Consider the following 19160-nt stretch of genomic DNA (forward strand, 5'->3'; position numbering starts at 1 on the left):
GACACTTACAAAGACAAGGTACAACCTCTAGGACACTTACAAAGACAAGGTACAACCCTATAGGACACTTACAAAGACAAGGTACAACCTCTAGGACACTTACAAAGACAAGGTACAACCCTAGGACACTTACAAAGACAAGGTACAACCCTAGGACACTTACAAAGACAAGGTACAACCCTAGGACACTTACAAAGACAAGGTACAACCCTAGGACACTTACAAAGACAAGGTACAACCTCTAGGACACTTACAAAGACACGGTACAACCTCTAGGACACTTACAAAGACAAGGTACAACCTCTAGGACACTTACAAAGACAAGGTACAACCCTATAGGACACTTACAAAGACAAGGTACAACCTCTAGGACACTTACAAAGACAAGGTACAACCCCTAGGACACTTACAAAGACAAGGTACAACCCTAGGACACTTACAAAGACACGGTACAACCTCTAGGACACTTACAAAGACAAGGTACAACCCTAGGACACTTACAAAGACAAGGTACAACCTCTAGGACACTTACAAAGACAAGGTACAACCTCTAGGACACTTACAAAGACACGGTACAACCCTAGGACACTTACAAAGACAAGGTACAACCCTAGGACACTTACAAAGACACGGTACAACCTCTAGGACACTTACAAAGACAAGGTACAACCCTATAGGACACTTACAAAGACAAGGTACAACCTCTAGGACACTTACAAAGACAAGGTACAACCCTAGGACACTTACAAAGACAAGGTACAACCCTATAGGACACTTACAAAGACAAGGTACAACCTCTAGGACACTTACAAAGACAAGGTACAACCTCTAGGACACTTACAAAGACAAGGTACAACCTCTAGGACACTTACAAAGACAAGGTACAACCCTAGGACACTTACAAAGACAAGGTACAACCTCTAGGACACTTACAAAGACAAGGTACAACTATAGGACACTTACAAAGACAAGGTACAACCCTAGGACACTTACAAAGACAAGGTACAACCCTAGGACACTTACAAAGACACGGTACAACCTCTAGGACACTTACAAAGACAAGGTACAACCCTATAGGACACTTACAAAGACAAGGTACAACCTCTAGGACACTTACAAAGACAAGGTACAACCCTAGGACACTTACAAAGACAAGGTACAACCCTATAGGACACTTACAAAGACAAGGTACAACCTCTAGGACACTTACAAAGACAAGGTACAACCTCTAGGACACTTACAAAGACAAGGTACAACCTCTAGGACACTTACAAAGACAAGGTACAACCCTAGGACACTTACAAAGACAAGGTACAACCTCTAGGACACTTACAAAGACAAGGTACAACTATAGGACACTTACAAAGACAAGGTACAACCCTAGGACACTTACAAAGACAAGGTACAACCTCTAGGACACTTACAAAGACAAGGTACAACCTCTAGGACACTTACAAAGACAAGGTACAACCTCTAGGACACTTACAAAGACAAGGTACAACCCTAGGACACTTACAAAGACAAGGTACAACCTCTAGGACACTTACAAAGACAAGGTACAACCTCTAGGACACTTACAAAGACAAGGTACAACCTCTAGGACACTTACAAAGACAAGGTACAACCTCTAGGACACTTACAAAGACAAGGTACAACCTCTAGGACACTTACAAAGACAAGGTACAACCCTATGACACTTACAAAGTTCAACCTATGTTGTGATTTCAGCCACTGATTAAATTCAACCTGTACTTTATGTTGTGATTTCAGGCACTGATTAAGTTCAAGAGCTACCTGTACTTTGAAGAGAAGGACTACTTGGATAAAGCTGAGAAAGGTCTCAAGGTCGTCACTCCCAGCAAGGTTGGTGAAAACACTGTTATTCCAGGGGCCCCAAGGTCGGTGAAAACACTGTTATTCCAGGGGCCCCAAGGTCGGTGAAAACACTGTTATTCCAGGGGCCCCAAGGTCGGTCAAAACACTGTTATTCCAGGGGCCCCAAGGTCGGTGAAAACACTGTTATTCCAGGGGCCCCAAGGTCGGTGAAAACACTGTTATTCCAGGGGCCCCAAGGTCGGTGAAAACGCTGTTATTCCAGGGGCCCCAAGGTCGGTGAAAACACTGTTATTCCAGGGGTTCGCCAACTGTTACAAAACCATATGTCTAGGGGTAAAGGTAATGTAATATATGGAGGAGAAATGAAACCAAGGTCTTGATACAAGAATTTATTCAAAAGTATTATGAATAAATTATAAGAATCAACAATAGTTTACAAAATAATGGCTCTTAACTCAAATAAATACAATCAAAATGGAATCTCAAAACAAAACGAAAGTTACTCCTTTCCGAAGGGAGGTAACTTAACGAAGCAAAAGGTTCAACTTCACAAATAAGGGCAAAACAGTTAGGATGGGGGAAAGACCTTGAAAGTCAGTGTTTCCCCAGTGCCTGTCTGGGAATGAATGTGCTATATAGTGTGAGAGCCACGGCCGTTAGCTCCCTCACGTGACCGTCAGCCAATCAGGGAGGAGGATCAGGCCTCCATGGTCATGGCCAACGGGAGTACCCAGACACACAGCTGATGACAATCAGTCTGTCTGAGGACCCATTAGTATACTCTGCATGGGAGGAGAGTTAGTCTAATACAGGTTCATAACAACTGCTGCGCAGGTATAGATATATATATATATATATATATACACATTAGAAGACATCTAGGCCTAAGATAATTCCATATACATATATATATATATACTATAACAATACCACCATATAAATATATATATATAATATTAGCAATAAACATATATATATATTTATAATCCAAAATAACACTCATAAATCATAACACTCATAATTAATCATAACCACACACGACCATAGTCGTGACACCAACCTTAATCCTGTCGTTTTTTTCAAACAACGGTACTGATCCTCGGTGATCACTGCGGTCTTGTCGATTGATATCGGTCGAATCGGGTGGAGCGGCAAGGACGGACTTCTCCGTTCAACCAATTGGTAACGCCCAGCGCTCAGGACGGAGATTGATAAAAGGACGGAGATTTATCTATATCAAATATCAATAAATCGCATTGCTCCACAGGCTGGGAGTTTCTGTTGCACAACATTCAATGTTATTTCCCGGTTGAATAACTCTTGATCTAAATAAATCCGTCCAATTCTAAGCAAAGATTATGTGTTAGACGGCCTCATCGCTAGTCGCGTTAGAAGTAATCATACCTCCTGTTGTTGTCGATCTTCTCTAGAGTGTTTTGCTACATTTAGCTACTTCAGCTACATCCGGGATAACATCTGGTCTGTCGCTAAATGTGCTCCGCTGCTATAAATCGCTGGGCGCTCTGATTTAATGGATTAACCCATTCTGACCTGAGTAGGGTTGGGATTCGTTAGGATTTTAACGGTTCCGGATCCTTCCCGGATCCCTCTTAACGGTTCCGATTCCTAACGGTTCCCTTAACGGATCCCAATATATATTTTTTCCCCTTTTTTCTGACATACATTATACTTGTATTATAGTAGTGCATAATAAACACAAATTCAATAATACAAAGCCACTTTATGGCACAGAAAAAAGCAATTGTACTTTACAATTATGAGGTAGGCACTAGGCAGACAGCACTTTCAAGTAAGCACTTTTTTTTTTAAGAGTTTGTCTCACAGACACAGTATCCTCTTGTTTAAATTAACATACTGTAATGAACATACAGTTACAAAAAAAAATAATGATGCCTGTTTAGATACAAAAGTAAAGGTGTAGGCTAGGCAAGTAAACAGTAAACAACATTTGCACTACTGCACTAGTAGGCACTGACTGCACTGGCAGATATTTCAGTAAACGTAAGTAAAAGTAAAAGTATTTTCAGGAAAATGAGGTAGGCACAGTAAGGCACTACTGTTGAATTGCACATTTAGGCTTTAGGCCTGAGAGCATGCAACTTCTAACAGTTATTTTGCAGGCTTATCTGCTACTTCTGGACGAATCCTACACCTCTCCTCGCTAATAGTGTCTCCCGCAACTGAAAACACTCTCTCTGATGGTGTTGATGATGCTTGTACACACAAATATGTTGCAGACAAATCATACAGCATGGGGAGGGAGTGCCTACTCTTCCACCACCAAGCAGCAGGGTTTGTGCCAATGGCCAGAGGGGCCAGGTTCCTGTAGTGATTTATTTCCATTTCTGCTCTCTCAGAATATGACAGGGGGCGCATGGTCTCAGCTTCCCTTCTAACAGCTTTCTCTTCCTCTTCAAAGAGCTCTTCTAGGGGTGATATTTTCTTCTTCTTGGTCTGCGGACTGGGATGCTGCTGACTCTGTGTCTGAAATATCAATAGACAAAACATCCTCCTGTTGGCGATGATTTTGATATGATATGACCAGAAAGTGTTCCCAAGAAAATGAAAATGTTGTTAATCCTTACCTCATCAATCTCCTCTTCCCCTTCCTCGTCCGTGCCAATCTGATCAGAAACAGTGCTCTGGTCTCACTCTCTGCTGCACCGTCCTCTTGTCCGCCTGCCACTGGCAGCTAAAATACTAAATTGTTCACTTTAGGCTGACGGCTATTAGACAGTACTGTGTTGCCACTCGTTTACCTTTATTTAATTTTTTACCTGGTGCTCAGCCTCGTCTGGACTCGCAATCTTCACTGCTGCCGTCTTGAGCCGGGCCCAGACTTCATCGTTGTCCACTTTAAACTTAAACCTTGGGTCCATTGAAGTGGCCTCCTCCAGAAATTCTGATACGTCAACATCCTATAAATCACACAACAACAGAATAGATGCACAGTATAACTTTGTAAAGTAATACTATTAATTTACAAGAAGGCCAATTGTATTTAATTTGATCCATTTGAATACCTTGTAGCGCTTGGAGAGATCAGTCCACACCTTCTCCTTAATAGTGATGGCAAAGGTGGAGTCTCCATCCTTTACTGCAAAGTGAGCCTCCAGTTTCTTCAGAATGGGAAGAATTTGCCCACATGTTGGCATGTTCTCGTTCGATGCAGCCACGGTGCAGGTGTAGAGGATTCCCATAAGCTTGGTGAACTCCTGTGCTTTCCTCAAGTCATCATCTGTGATTCTGTCCAATCTACCAAAAATGCAGTATATTGTACATAATGTTGAAATGGTTAGGGAAATCATATTTACAATGAATACATTATAAATGTGTGTATATTAGGGCATTCATCAAAAAATCGATTTATCGATTTATCGATAAACGAGTCACGAGTCGACTCGCAGCAGCGCGAGTCGAAAGTTGAGCTTTTTTTTTTTTTTTTTTCTCCCCTTTTTTCATTGCATTCAGAACGCGCCCTTAATTAAAAACCAAATGCAGCTGTGTAGGCTATGTGGCTCTCAGCGCGCGGTGTCCCACTATTGAGACTGGCTGAAGTCTGTTTGAACTGCGCTGTGTCAGAGAAGTAACAGATAGAAGCACGCAAACGTTACCCCCAAACGATATCCCCCTCACCTCCGTGCTGGAAATATAACGTCTGGGTTCCCGAGGCTACATGCATGCTGACGCAATGACTGTCTGTTTCTGGCTAAGCTTTACGCGCAGCGCACATGAACCTCTCCGTCTCCGGTCAGTGCGGGTCATTGTTTATTTGCATGGCTCAGAAAATGAGTAACAAATGAGAACGTTATCGAGTTGTGGAGGAGGAGGAGGAGGAGGAGAATAATAATGTCATATCTCTCATTGTGTTCTCGGTGCTGCTGCTGCGCTGTGTGCCAATACCACTACTTTACCTGGATAACATCATCTTTTCATTTTGACATGATTCACATGAAATAATAATCCTGTACCGGAACCGCGTGTAGCGTTTGGTTTCATTAATGCGATCGTCACAAAATAGCCTACAGCTGCTGCTGCTAAAGATACAAAGATTGGACATTTTTAAACGACGCAAAACTTAGAATTCCCCTCTTGCGTACCAGTGCCACGTGTCCCGCGGACCGGCACCGGTGTTTGGGAACCTCTGATATAGATGATACATGCACTGTGACTGTGTCATATTGGAGAGGCCACTGAATGCGCAGTGCTATGTTTGACATGCTCCGTATTTGAGCGCGCGGCAGCTCCACCCGCCCCTGTTAAATCCCCCCCACCCCCCGCGCGTCCGCGTCCGCCCCCCCCCCCCCCCCCCCCGCCGCCAGAAACGATAAATCGACTTATCGATAAATTACTGTCCGACAAGTCGACTGGGAAAAATCTCAAGTCGTTAATGCCCTAGTGTATATATATATATATATATATATATACACACACACACATTTATAATGTATTCTATATAAGGTATTATATATATATTAATGCTGGGCCGTTATCGGCGTTAACGTGCTGCGTTAACGCGAGAATATTATCGCGCGTCAAAAAAATTATCGCCATTAATCTATTCTCAAAGTTGGGTCTGGGAGCTGGGTCTGCATTGACTGCATAAAGCGAGCAAACTAGGAATTTCACTTTGATAGTTTTACCTGGCGGAATTACTCTGTGGGAGGGAGAAGTCCTAACCTAACAGGGACAAGGTGAAATAAATTACTCTGAGAGCGGGGCGGTAACAAATCCTAACCTAACCGCACACGGGTGAAATTAATGAACAGTGCGGCGTGCCACATCAAACGTCTTAACGTCAGCATGCAGGACTCTGTGAACCCGGGTTTACTTCAGGGGAAATTTCTTTACAAGAAGCTTCCCAATGGAAACCTCAGCGCAATCCGCAGTAAATAAAGGAAATGAAGCAAACAATGTGGCGGGTGAGGAGCTGAACACAGTTGGAGACGGAGAAAGCATATTTTACGCAGCGCAAAGATGTCCCGTTACCGTGGATAGACGTGGTCGAATGAGGAGACTGAAGCCCTGGTCGCGAGGTGTACATTAATCAATTGCTTAAGAAAGAAGAACACTGCAGTGCAGTGTAATAGTATTATAGCCTAGAGAATATTCTGTCTGTCTGTGCGTGCCGTAAACATGGAGTGCTGTCACTGTGTGGGGACTAGTGGGGACTGAAACTTTCATCTCAATAAACTGTACACATTTTGCGCTGCATTCAGTGCGCTCAGCGCTGTGCCTCCATGCCAAAAAGAACAGTGTGTGGCACTGTGGCTGCGTGCGTATAGTGAGAGGGGGGGGGTCCAGTCCCAGACGGCACGACACATGCACGTTATGAGTATAATTTTATCACAATAGATTTCACTGTGTTGTAGGCTAGGTTTATGAATGGAACACATTGATAAAGGTCCCCCCTGCTGCGTTTCCAATTGCTACGGATGACAGTGTGAAGGCAAACCGCAGCAAATTAAATATGCAAGAATCCCCAAATCTCCCATCGCCCAAACGCATGAGTCTACCGAAGTATTAGGTGAGAATGTGACCTAATATGGCTCCGGGGAAAAGTGTTCATCAAACTACTGACTGTAGTGTAAACAGTTCTTCATCACCTCTAGGTTTACAGTTTAATTAATGTCATATCCCAGAAAAGGGGGTTGTTCTTGCACCCACTGTTTCAAATTGCCTGTATGGTAACGTGTTTATGGTTATTCTTGTTTAACTGAATGAACAATGTATAACACACGTACATCGTATTGAACATTATTATTATATTTTCATTACCAATTATGATAGGGCTCCTGGTGTAATGGGCCACGTGGCCCGTTCAAGGATTTACTTCTGGTCATTATTTAGGTAGCGCACACATATTTTCAATGCTTTCGGCAGAGTTCAAATGAGCCATTTTAATCTAGATTAATCTAGATTAACTCCAGAATTGCAGTGAGATTAATCTAGATTAAAAAAATTAATCTATGCCCACCACTAATATATATATATATATATACATACATAAACATTTTTTAAATGCTATACTCACTTCTCTGCTCCCTTTTTAACTCTTTGATCCAGAACTGTTGCTTGGACGGCTGGGTATTGCTCTATGAACCTTTCGATCATCAAGTAGGTAGAGTTCCAGCGGGTTTTCACATCAAGCACCAGCTCATGAATCAGTTCTGAAATGAAATAACAAACACACACACACACACAGAGAGAGAGAGAGCATATACCTAATATAAATGCCATTTCATTCTTAAGTGAAATTTCAAATGAAATACATTTTAACCATTTAACAATACATTTTAAAAATCGACTTACTCGGAGTAAGGAAATGCTGCTTTTCTTTCATGACCACCTTGGCCATGCTGGTCTTCCTTGTCCAAACGATCACTGCTCTAATCTTGGCTGCCCACTTGCTCACAGATGCAACACTGCAGGCCCTTATTTGTGCTCCCAAGTTTAATGTGTGTGCAAAGCATCCAACTTTGAGGACCTTCAGCCTCTTCACAGCCACATCCATGTTGGAGGCGTTGTCCACAGTTACTCCAACGCTAGATTTCCGGTCCAAGCCAAATTCTTTTAAGATGGACTCGATCTCTCTCTCCACAACTGGTCCCGTCTGTGCTTCGTACACTGCTTGGGTCTTCAGGACCTTTTGATGGAGCTTGTCTTTAACGACATAGTGCAGGGTGACAGTGATGTAGTGGTCTCTCGTGACAGCAGTCCAACCGTCAGAAGTGATGGCAAACTTCTTGACCTGTGTAAGGTCTGATGTTAAGTTGTCTTTCTCCACGTTATACCATGCATCTAGAACAGTGTTGGTAAGGGCATCTCTGGATGGTGGTGTATACTTGGGGTTCAGAGCTTTTAACATCTCCCTGAGTAGTATAAAAAGAAAAAGTGATTTCCTGATTACTACAGCTAAATAATACAGTACCAATATTACTACAACATGTACAATTATTATTTAAACTTCACCACCACCACCACCACCACATCATTGCAATTTGTACTGTATATTTGTGTCATTAATGTTCAGATTAATTTAATATGAATGACCAGTTAATGGAAACAAGCCAGTGCTTTGTGTTATAAATCCCTGTATTGAACTGTACATTCCTGTGCTTTTTTCTGTAAACTGTTTATATAAAGTAATGAATCATTCAAAGCATGCACAAATATGCACCTAAAGTGTGGGCTCTCCACAGTCGTAAATGCATGTGCACACATCGCAATGAACTTCGTAACAGCACGGTGAATTTCTTCAGTCCTCTCTTTCGTCATCCTCCCAGCTGCTGCTTGGGTGAAAGGAGTCGATGCACTGGTGGTGCTCGCCTTTTCTGTATTTCCTATAGACAAAATATAACGTTATATTCATGAACGATTAATTTAGAGCCAATTTAAAAGCAGTTGATTTGCTACTGCTAGTAATTTGTGCATTGAAGTGCAGAGAAAAATGATTGTTTTATTCATGGCTCTAGTTACTGTTAACGTGATTCATAAAATATCAGACAGACTGTCACAGACAGACGTCGAGTCATTGGCGTTCTAAATTAACACCATAAACAGTTAAACAATAAAGTATAATATAAGTATATCTAATGTTACTAGCCTGGGGAAAGTGAACCAGCAGCCTCGTCGGCGGCGTCTTCATCATCAGCCTCTCCCCCCAGAAGGCTGTGTTGCTGCGGGGCCGGGCACGGCTTTTTTCCGAAGGCTATCGAACACTTTGCATGTGAGCCCTAGACTAATGCCGTGCATCGACTTGAGATGCTTTCTCATTGCGGACGTGCAACCACCTTTACATGACACGATGGACTGACATTTTATGCACTTTGCATTGAAAGCATTTGCCTCTCTGTGGAAGTGTAACCATACTTTACTTTTCTGCAGTCTTTTAGACATTTTTCTCCTCTAGTTGTCTCGCTCGCTCCGGTTACACACGCTTGCTTCATGTGGGCGTGCCGCTTCCTCATTTCTCCCAGATCCCCCTCTCCCACTGACTCTTGTAGGTGACGTGACGTCACCACAGCCGCTCGTATGCAAGCACAGACACAGCGGAGCTAAATTATGACTGATGAGATCCGTTTGCGGAACCGTTCATAAAAAAACAATGGAACCGGGTCCGGATCCGGATCCGCAATGTCGGAACCGGGTCTGAAACGGACCCGGTTCCGAATCCCAACCCTAGACCTGAGATCAGATTCATACGAGGTTTCCGCCTGACACACACTGGTCTGATTAACCCATTCTGACCTGAGATCAGATTCTAAAAATGTCAGTCGTTCTTCGATTTTTCAAAATATAGCAGACCTACAAGCTCATAGCGCGCCACTCGGTGGCGCGCTATGAGCTTGTAGGTCTGCTGTTTTTCAATAGCTAAAGCATAACATGATGCTGACACCAAAATGGGTGCCCGGTCAGAATGGGATAAATAACCCCGGGCGTTCGGGGTGTTACTGTTGTAACTTAACTTAGGTTACAGTTCATTTGTGTAATGTTTATATTGCCTAACAGTTAAATGTGTTCATTGCATATTGTTATTATTATTATTATTAGTTAAAAAGAGAATTGATTATAAACAAAATAAGTCGATTTAATTCACAGTATGATTTATTTGATTCTAATTGAGATTGATATCGCTTACTAAGAAACGAATTATAAGTTGAACTGCATATCCCATGATGCATTTGTGTTTAGCACCGGATATCCGGGGAACCAAGGCGCGCTTTGTTATTGTTGTTGTTTTACATTGAGAAGAAGAAAGGCTCAGTCTAGTATAGGGATGCACCGATCCGGCTTTTTGGCATTCGATACCGATTTCGATACATGGGGGTCCAGTATCTGCCGATACAGAGTACCGATCCGATACCCCCCACAAAGAAACGTAATAACCTATTAAGCTGTATGCCTCACTGTGTGGAGTCTGGAATCATTATTTTGTGTAAGGCAACATCAAGGCTTGACTTAAACATTACTTTCCCAACTTTGTAAAACAAAATGTAACAAACACAGATATAAATGCACTGAATTATTTATTAAATAACTGTGCAACAATTAGACCAGGTTAATGTGTGAGCAGGCTAGCCTGGCTGCATTCCACATGTTATACTGTCAATACTACACTGCTGTGTCACAGAGGAGGTAGAGTTGTTTTCATACTGTAATTACACATAATTATCGGATCGGATAATGGATCGGCCCATTTGCCACCGATACCCGATCTAGAATTTTAGCCTGGATCGGCGCCGATCTCCGATACGAGTATCGGATCGGTGCATCCCTAGTCTAGTATTGCCGTATGTGCCATATTGACTAACCAAACTAATTCATTGCATTTTTCGGTACTATTTTTTTGCGTATATAAAATTCAAGCATTCTAGTACCAGCCGACGTCCTCTTATGACCGTAGTTTAACCCATTCTGACCTGAGATCAGATTCATACGAGGTTTCCTGCCGGACACACACTGGTCTGACGAACCCATTCTGACCTGAGATTAGATTCTAGAAATGTCAGTCGCTCTTCGATTTTTCTAAAAATAGCAGACCTACAAGCTCGTATCGCGCCACTCGGTGGCGCGATATGAGCTTGTAGATCTGCTATTTTTCAATAGCTAAAGCATAACATGATGCCGACACCAAAATGGGTGCCCGTTCAGAATGGGTTAATCTACAGTTACCGTTAACTGAGAGAGAGATGAAGCAGGGACCCCCCCACTATATTGGATTCATACTTTGTAAACTTGACCTTTTTGGCTGAAAAAAGACCATCTACAGGCCTGTAGATCTGGTATTTTCGGCTAATGTTCCCTCCAGAATAGGGAAGCGAGGGCTCAAGTGGTTAATATAATAATAATAAAACTGTTTTTGTATAGCACTTTTCATGACATGAAATGAGCAAAGTGCTTTACAGAGCAACGGAGAAAGAAAGAAAAGAAAAGCAAGGCATAGGACATTAACCCATTCTGACCTGAGATCAGATTCATACGAGATTTCCACTGGACACACACTGGTCTGATGAACCCATTCTGACCTGAGATCAGATTCTAGAAATGTCAGTTTCAAAAAATAGCAGACCTACAAGCTCGTAGCGCGCCACTCGGTGGCGCGATACGAGCTTGTAGATCTGCTATTTTTCAATAGATAAAGCATAACATGATGCCGACACCAAAATGGGTGCCCGGTCAGAATGGGTTAAAATAATAGCAGTAATGGAATACAGTGAGGACATGAATAACCAAAAATGCGATCAATTAAAGATCAATTAAAAGCAGAAAGTGTAGATATAAGAGTGGTTAATATAGAATAGATACTGAAGACACCCTCAGTATCTCTGCTGTATTCCAATTGAATTTCGCTCCATAACACGTGGAAGCAGCTTTTTGCTTCTACGGGCCGTCGGCATGGAACAAGCTCCCACTGTACCTTCGTCAGGCAGCCTCTGTAGTTTAACAAGCTCCCACTGTACCTTCGTCAGGCAGCCTCTGTAGACATTTTTAAAGCTCAGCTCAAGACCCACTTCTACAACATTGCTTTTAATTGATCTTTTATTTTTTTTTGTTATTCATGTCCTCACTGTATTGCATTACTGCTTGTTTTTTAATGTCGTTGCCTTGCTTTTCTTTTTTGAGCACTTTGAGCTGCATTTCATGTCATGAAATTATTATTATTATAACCAATGATTCTACCCACCCTCTTTATTTACAATTTACGCCCTCTTCGTTCTGCATTTGACCCTTTCCTTTCACCTCTCCTCACCTCTCCTCACCTCTCCTCTCCTCTCCTCTCCTCTCCTCTCCTCTCCTCTCCTCTCCTCTCCTCTCCTCTCCTCTCCTCTCCTCTCCTCTCCTCTCCTCTCCTCTCCTCTCCTCTCCTCTCCTCTCCTCTCCTCTCCTCTCCTCTCCTCTCCTCTCCTCTCCTCTCCTCTCCTCTCCTCTCCTCTCCTCTCCTCTCCTCTCCTCTCCTCTCCTCCCCCCCCCCCCCTCTCCTCTCCTCTCCTCTCCTCTCCTCTCCTCTCCTCTCCTCTCCTCTCCTCTCCTCTCCTCTCCTCTCCTCTCCTCTCCTCTCCTCTCCTCTCCTCTCCTCTCCTCCCCCCCCCCCCCCCATCCCCCCTCTCCTGTCCTTCCAGATGATCTTCTATAAGAATGGGGCCAGCCAGGGCGTGGCCTATGAGAACCTCTTCGAAGGCCTCTATTTCCCCGCCATCTCCCTCTACAAGGGCTGCACGGTATGTATGTATGTACAGTAGCCATCTCCCTCTACAAGGGCTGCACGGTATGTATGTACAGTAGCCATCTCCCTCTACAAGGGCTGCACGGTATGTATGTATGTACAGTAGCCATCTCCCTCTACAAGGGCTGCACGGTATGTATGTACAGTAGCCATCTCCCTCTACAAGGGCTGCACGGTATGTATGTACAGTAGCCATCTCCCTCTACAAGGGCTGCACGGTATGTATGTACAGTAGCCATCTCCCTCTACAAGGGCTGCACGGTATGTAGCAGATCTACAAGCTCATAGCGCGCCACCGAGTGGCGCAAATCTTTGAATATATAGATTCTTTCAAAGTGAACGTTTTTAACTTGGGTCTAAATGGGTTAACCCATTCTGGGCGGGAACCCCTTTAGGTGTTAGCATTATATTATGCTTTAGCGAAGAACGACTGAAGTAGAAGACATTTTTTGAATCTGATCTCAGGTCAGAATGGGTTAATAAAAGGTTTTCCTTTTTGCCGACAGGTGTCCGTTAACTTCGGCCCACATTTCAAGCATCCTCCCAAGGATATCAAGTACCAGCCGGTGAGTAGCACGCTATGCTATTAGCACGCTATGCTATTAGCACGCTATGCTATTAGCACGCTATGCTATTGGGTTCCTAAACGAACTTTACTTTCTCTAATAACAGCCTAAAACATGAACGTTGGTTGTAAAAAACTAAAGTTTAAATATTACTTATCGGTAGTGCTGTCGCCTCACAGCTAGAAGGTCCTGGGTTCGATTCCCGCTCGGGACGCTGTGGGTGCTGGCGGCGTGTTTCCTCCTCCTTTCTGTGTGGAGTTTGCATGTTCTCCCCGTGTCCCCTAGGGTAGGTACCCTCACATGTTCTCCCCGTGTCCCCTAGGGTAGGTACCCTCACAAAAAACATGCAGTAATCCTGGTCACTAAACTGCCTCCCCCTGGCCAGCCGGGGCGCCTGATGGAGGGGAAAGGAACTGGTTGGAATAACGTGTTCCTTCCACGCGCTACGTCCAACCAGGGAAACTCCCCCCTGTCAGGTGTAAAGGAGCAACTTGGACACTCAGGCATGAAGGAAGCATGAGTTCAAGTCCGTTGCTCTCCCCTTGTCCCCCATATATGGGGACTAGGTTGGTGGAGGGTGTGTAGAGCCCAGGATCACATTAGATGATTGACACAGGGGTGAAAAATGGGTTACAAAATCGTGGGATAAAAAAATATAAAAATATTACTTATCAATAAACTCCCCCCGTGGGCCCCACTAGTCTACATGGAATTGCTCCACTCTTTTCTTTTAAACGGGTCTACTGCCACCTGCTGGACGCAAAGCCAACCTCAGACTGCCGAGGCCATTTAGAGGGTGAACACACAGGACTGGATATCCTGTTGTGGGGCGTCCATCTTGATGCTAAATAAATAGCGTCGATGCTAGCGAGCTGAACTATAGCCATCCTTGCTCTATAGAAAGCGCCAATGTTTTTCCATCTAGACCACCGGATAATCGGCAAAGACCTCCGAGCACCGCGCGCTTTAGCCAAACCACGGAGAGCTCCGTAGATTAGGAGTTATTCAGCTTTTAGTCAGCCTGTATAATGCGATGCGGGCGGGCGGGCGCCGGCTAGGATCGCTAAAGAAGGAAAAGGCGAAGCCACAATAATAATGAGATAATAGAAATCAGGGATCCGGTTTGATATCAATAATAAAGCGAATCAGACGGAGCATTATGCCAGAAGCGGAAGGTAATTACATTCCTTATGGCGGAAGGTTACGTCACAAGCAGTAAGTCTGGAGAGACTAACCCATCATTTAGAGACTAAATGATCCCTGTGGGTCGGCGGTTCGAATCCCGGCTCCTCCTGTCCACATGTCGAAGTGTCCTTGGGCAAGACACTGAACCCTACGTTGAGGAAAGGAAAGGAAAGGTACTATGTTTACCCAGGGTAACTGGACTAAGGAAAGGAAAGGTACTATGTTTACCCAGGGTAACTGGACTAAGGAAAGGAAAGGAACTATGTTTACCCAGGGTAACTGGACTAAGGAAAGGAAAGGTACTATGTTTACCCAGGGTAACTGGACTAAAGAAAGGAAAGGTACTATGTTTACCCAGGGTAACTGGACTAAGCTCAAGAACTTGTTTACAGCCAGGCCCTGCTCATAGAACATTTCATGGTAGAGGTTCAATGCCTTGCTCAAAGGGCACTTCAGCGGTGGTAATTTTAACGTGCCGGTCCGGGGATACGAACTATAGAGACCTTCCGATATCAAGACCGCTCCGCAAACCGTTCGGCCACCGCTGCCTGAGTCGGTCGGTGTCAGGTCGGTGTGTGAATGTGGGAAGTGGGAACGCTGGCGTCGACTGTTCGACCACTTCACCTCCCAATGTATGAATAAAATGAACCACTGTGTAAAGCGCTTTGAGCACTTGGAAAAGCACTATAAATATGCAACTCATCATTATTGTAACCGTACACTGACGTCATAATGTTTTGTTGGTGTGTGTGTGTGTGTGTGTGTTGTGGTCTTCAGATGAGCGACATGGGCTGGGGAGCCGTGATCGAACACACGTTGGCTGACATGCTGTACCACGTTGAGACGGATGTCGACGGGAGACGCAGCCCCCCCTGGGAGGGGTGAGCCCCCCCCCCTGTGAGACGCAGCCCCCCCTGGGAGGGGTGAGCCCCCCCCCCTGTGAGACGCAGCCCCCCCCTGGGCCACACACACACACTCACTCTCTCTCTCTCTCTGTAGTTAGGGCAGCACACATTTGCATTGGACGTCATGTATGCATTATACACACACACAACACACCGTGGAACCAACCACGTGAATTCTGGAGTCTTGGCGTCTTTTCCTTTTTCTGGCGGGGCGAAAACATTCAGCGCCAATTATTATAGCCGGTCCATAAGCTAGCTGCGACGTACGTGCTGTGAGCTTGTAGATCGGCTATTTTTCCACCAATGACCATTTTGTGTACGGAAGGCAAAACGGAGGAGGGAGGGGTCGGGTGGGGGGGGGTCTAGCATAGAGCCCTGGGGTGCCCCGGTCAACTAAATGTGATTTAACCCATTCTGACCTGAGATCAGATTCTAAAAATGTCTTCGATTTTTCAAAAATAGCAGACCTACAAGCTCGTAGCGCGCCACTCGGTGGCGCGCTATGAGCTTGTAGGTCTGCTATTTTTCAATAGCTAAAGCATAACACGATGCTAACACCAAAAGGGGTTCCCACACAAAATGGGTGGAAGTGATGTGTTTTTGAAAATAAATAAAAAATAAAAGTTTTTAAAAGTTTAAAGCTGCAGATAATACAAAAATCACACACGTGTGAACTGAGTGGTGCAATTCCCCCCCCCCCCCCCCTCTCTCTCTCTCTCTCTCTCTCTCTCTCTCTCTCTGGTTTGCACCACTCAAAAAAAGGTGAAAAGCTGCCCTCATGGTGGCGCTATAACAGGCCGTTCTGGAACATTTGGGGGCATAGGTTCATCGTTGGCATCCAGGGAGTGTGTGTGTGTGTGTGTGTGTGTGTAAAGTTTGGCATCGACCGGGTTAACGGTGCCGGAGATTAGCTGGTAACGGACGGACGGACGGACGGAGTGCAAAACATACTCTCACATTTTCACGATTTTTCAAAAATAGCTAAAAGTATCATATAATAAAAACACCAAAAAGGGTTCCCGTCCAGAATGGGTTAACACTTATTTATTGACAAATTATGATATAATTCACGCCAGCATTTTTCCCATTTGAGCTCTTATTTTGAAAAGCCACATTTCCAGTGACTCCCGGCACTGAACATAATAAACTAGGAAGTGAAACGGGTCCCGGACAGGCCTTGTTTACCGAGCGGATCAGTGCACTGGAGCAGGGGTGGCCATCTTTGACCATGGAGAGGGCCACTATATTTCCACACTAACTGCCTAGCCCTAGGGCCATATATTGCTGTCGTAGCAAAAATAGCCGATCTTACAAGCTCAAAACGTGTCGCGCTGCGACGCGTTTTGAGCTTGTAGATCGGCTATTTTTTGCTATGTTCGAATTGAAATCTTGAAAATTAACCTTTTCATGTCATTTCAAATGCCTTTAATTATACGTGTGTTGAGCATTGAGCTACTAATTAAGACTGAAGTAATTGAAGCGGGTCATGTTTTGCATGTTGTGGAATTGTAAACAGCCGAGACCAATATTATATCAGTATTCTGCCTCTCTCTCTCTCTCTCTCCATCCACCACCATTGAAATAAGGTGCTGTTCAGTTGCTTCGTATTGATATTCCGTTCACTCAATTCTTATTTTAAACTAGGCGTCAGTAAAAAAAAAAAAATCACACCTGTGTGAACCGAGTGGTGCAATTCCCCTCTCTCTCTCTCTCTCCCCCTCTGTCTCTCTCTCTCTCTCTCAGCACTACCCCTCTCTCTGTTTCTGGCACCCCTTACTGGTATTAACCCATTCTGACCGGGCACCCATTTTGGTGTCAGCATCATGTTATGCTTTAGCTATTGAAAAATAGCAGATCTACAAGCTCATATCGCGCCACCGAGTGGCGCGATACGAGCTTGTAGGTCTGCCATTTTTGAATAATCGAAGAACGACTGAGATTTTTTTAATCTGATCTCAGGTCAGAATGGGTTCATCAGACCAGTGTGTGTCCGGCGGAAACCTCGTATGAATCTGATCTCTGGTCAGAATGGGTTAATAAATGCATGCACGCAGCATTACCCCGTGTTCCAATTTCACGCATGCGCACACCACTCGTGCTCTTGACGACGGACACACACGGACATTCCTGGATGTAGGAGTGGTTGCACCTCTCAAAAAAGGCACCACCACAGGTGCAGCGTGGTGACTGCAGGGCATATTATCATGTTTGTCTTTTAGTTTTTATTCCCAAAGGAGATGTTTTAGTCATTATTAAATATAAACGAGGCAGAATTCAGAAAGAGCCTGCTGGTTGGTCGGTAAAAGGGACCAATCGGAAAGGCTGACAAAAGGGGTGAATTGGCGGAGACTCCACTGGCTCCTCCCTCCTCCTGTTCGAAGACAGGGCCCATGTCTGCTGGTCTCAGGTCTGTTGACACCGTGACGTTTGAAGCTCTAAATGATGTCCTTGGCTTTAACCCATTCTGACCTGAGATCAGATTCTAAAAAAAAATGTCTTCTACATCCAGACAGTTTTCTGAAAAAAGCCATGTTTCTGTGTCGGTCGTTATTAGATTTTTTCAAAAGATAGCAGATCTACAAGCTCGTAGCGCGCCACCGAGTGGCGCGCTACGAGCTTGTAGATCTGCTATCTTTTTCAATAGCTAAAGCATAGCATAATGCTAACACCAAAAGGGGTTCCCCCCCCCCCAGAAAATGGATTCTGGAGTTGTTCTGAAGTGTTTGAGCCTTTTCCTGTTCTGAACAAACGGTTGACTCTGACGTCTGATGAGAACAAATGTTTATTGTCTTTGTGAATTTATTTTCTTTGTTTTTTTTTATATATAAATATTAATGCTGTTCAGTTGTAAAGTTTGCAACTGGTTTATATTCCTGGTTAAATAAAAAAAAGTACATGGAAAAAAGTTTATTTCCCTTTTTGTTTTATTAGTACAAAGATGAAGACATTTCATGTGAAAGTATCAGTGTAGTGTGTCTATACAGCAGTAACAAGCAAAAGAAACGAGTATAATTATTTGAATGCGAGGACGTCCTTTTAACTTTAACAGTTTGAGCATATTATGTTTTTGAATAGTCTGTTAACACCCCGAGTGTCTTAGACGGAGGTCTCCGTCCTATAGATTAGTAACGCCCGGAGCCCAGGGCGGAGATTACTAATATTCTTTTTTTTTTTTTTTTTTTTTAATATATATTTTTTATCCCACGATTTTGTAACCCATTTTTCACCCCTGTGTCTATCACCTAATGTGATCCTGGGCTCTACACACCCTCCACCAACCTGGGGAGAGCAACGGACTTGAACTCATGCTTCCTTCATGCCTGAGTGTCCAAGTTGCTCCTTTACACCTGACAGGGGGGAGTTTCCCTGGTTGGACGTAGCGCGTGGAAGGAACACGTTATTCCAACCAGTTCCTTTCCC

At 44.0% G+C, this 19160-nt stretch overlaps 1 protein-coding gene across 1 annotated transcript in view; it reads left to right on the top strand.

Moving 5' to 3' along the window:
• ash2l (ash2 like, histone lysine methyltransferase complex subunit) overlaps positions 1-15924 on the top strand; it is a 51421-nt gene extending 35497 nt beyond the window's left edge. The window contains exons 14-17 of the mRNA XM_083793167.1: positions 1771-1863; positions 12981-13079; positions 13591-13650; positions 15613-15924. Of these exons, the coding sequence (XP_083649293.1) occupies positions 1771-1863; positions 12981-13079; positions 13591-13650; positions 15613-15720 (360 nt within the window). The 3' untranslated portion in view covers positions 15721-15924. The remainder of the gene's footprint in view (positions 1-1770; positions 1864-12980; positions 13080-13590; positions 13651-15612) is intronic.
• The last annotated feature ends 3236 nt before the right edge of the window (positions 15925-19160 follow it).

This window comes from Protomyctophum parallelum (genome assembly GCF_964188405.1).
Source record: "Protomyctophum parallelum genome assembly, chromosome: 21".
In the NCBI taxonomy this organism is placed as follows: domain Eukaryota; kingdom Metazoa; phylum Chordata; class Actinopteri; order Myctophiformes; family Myctophidae; genus Protomyctophum; species Protomyctophum parallelum.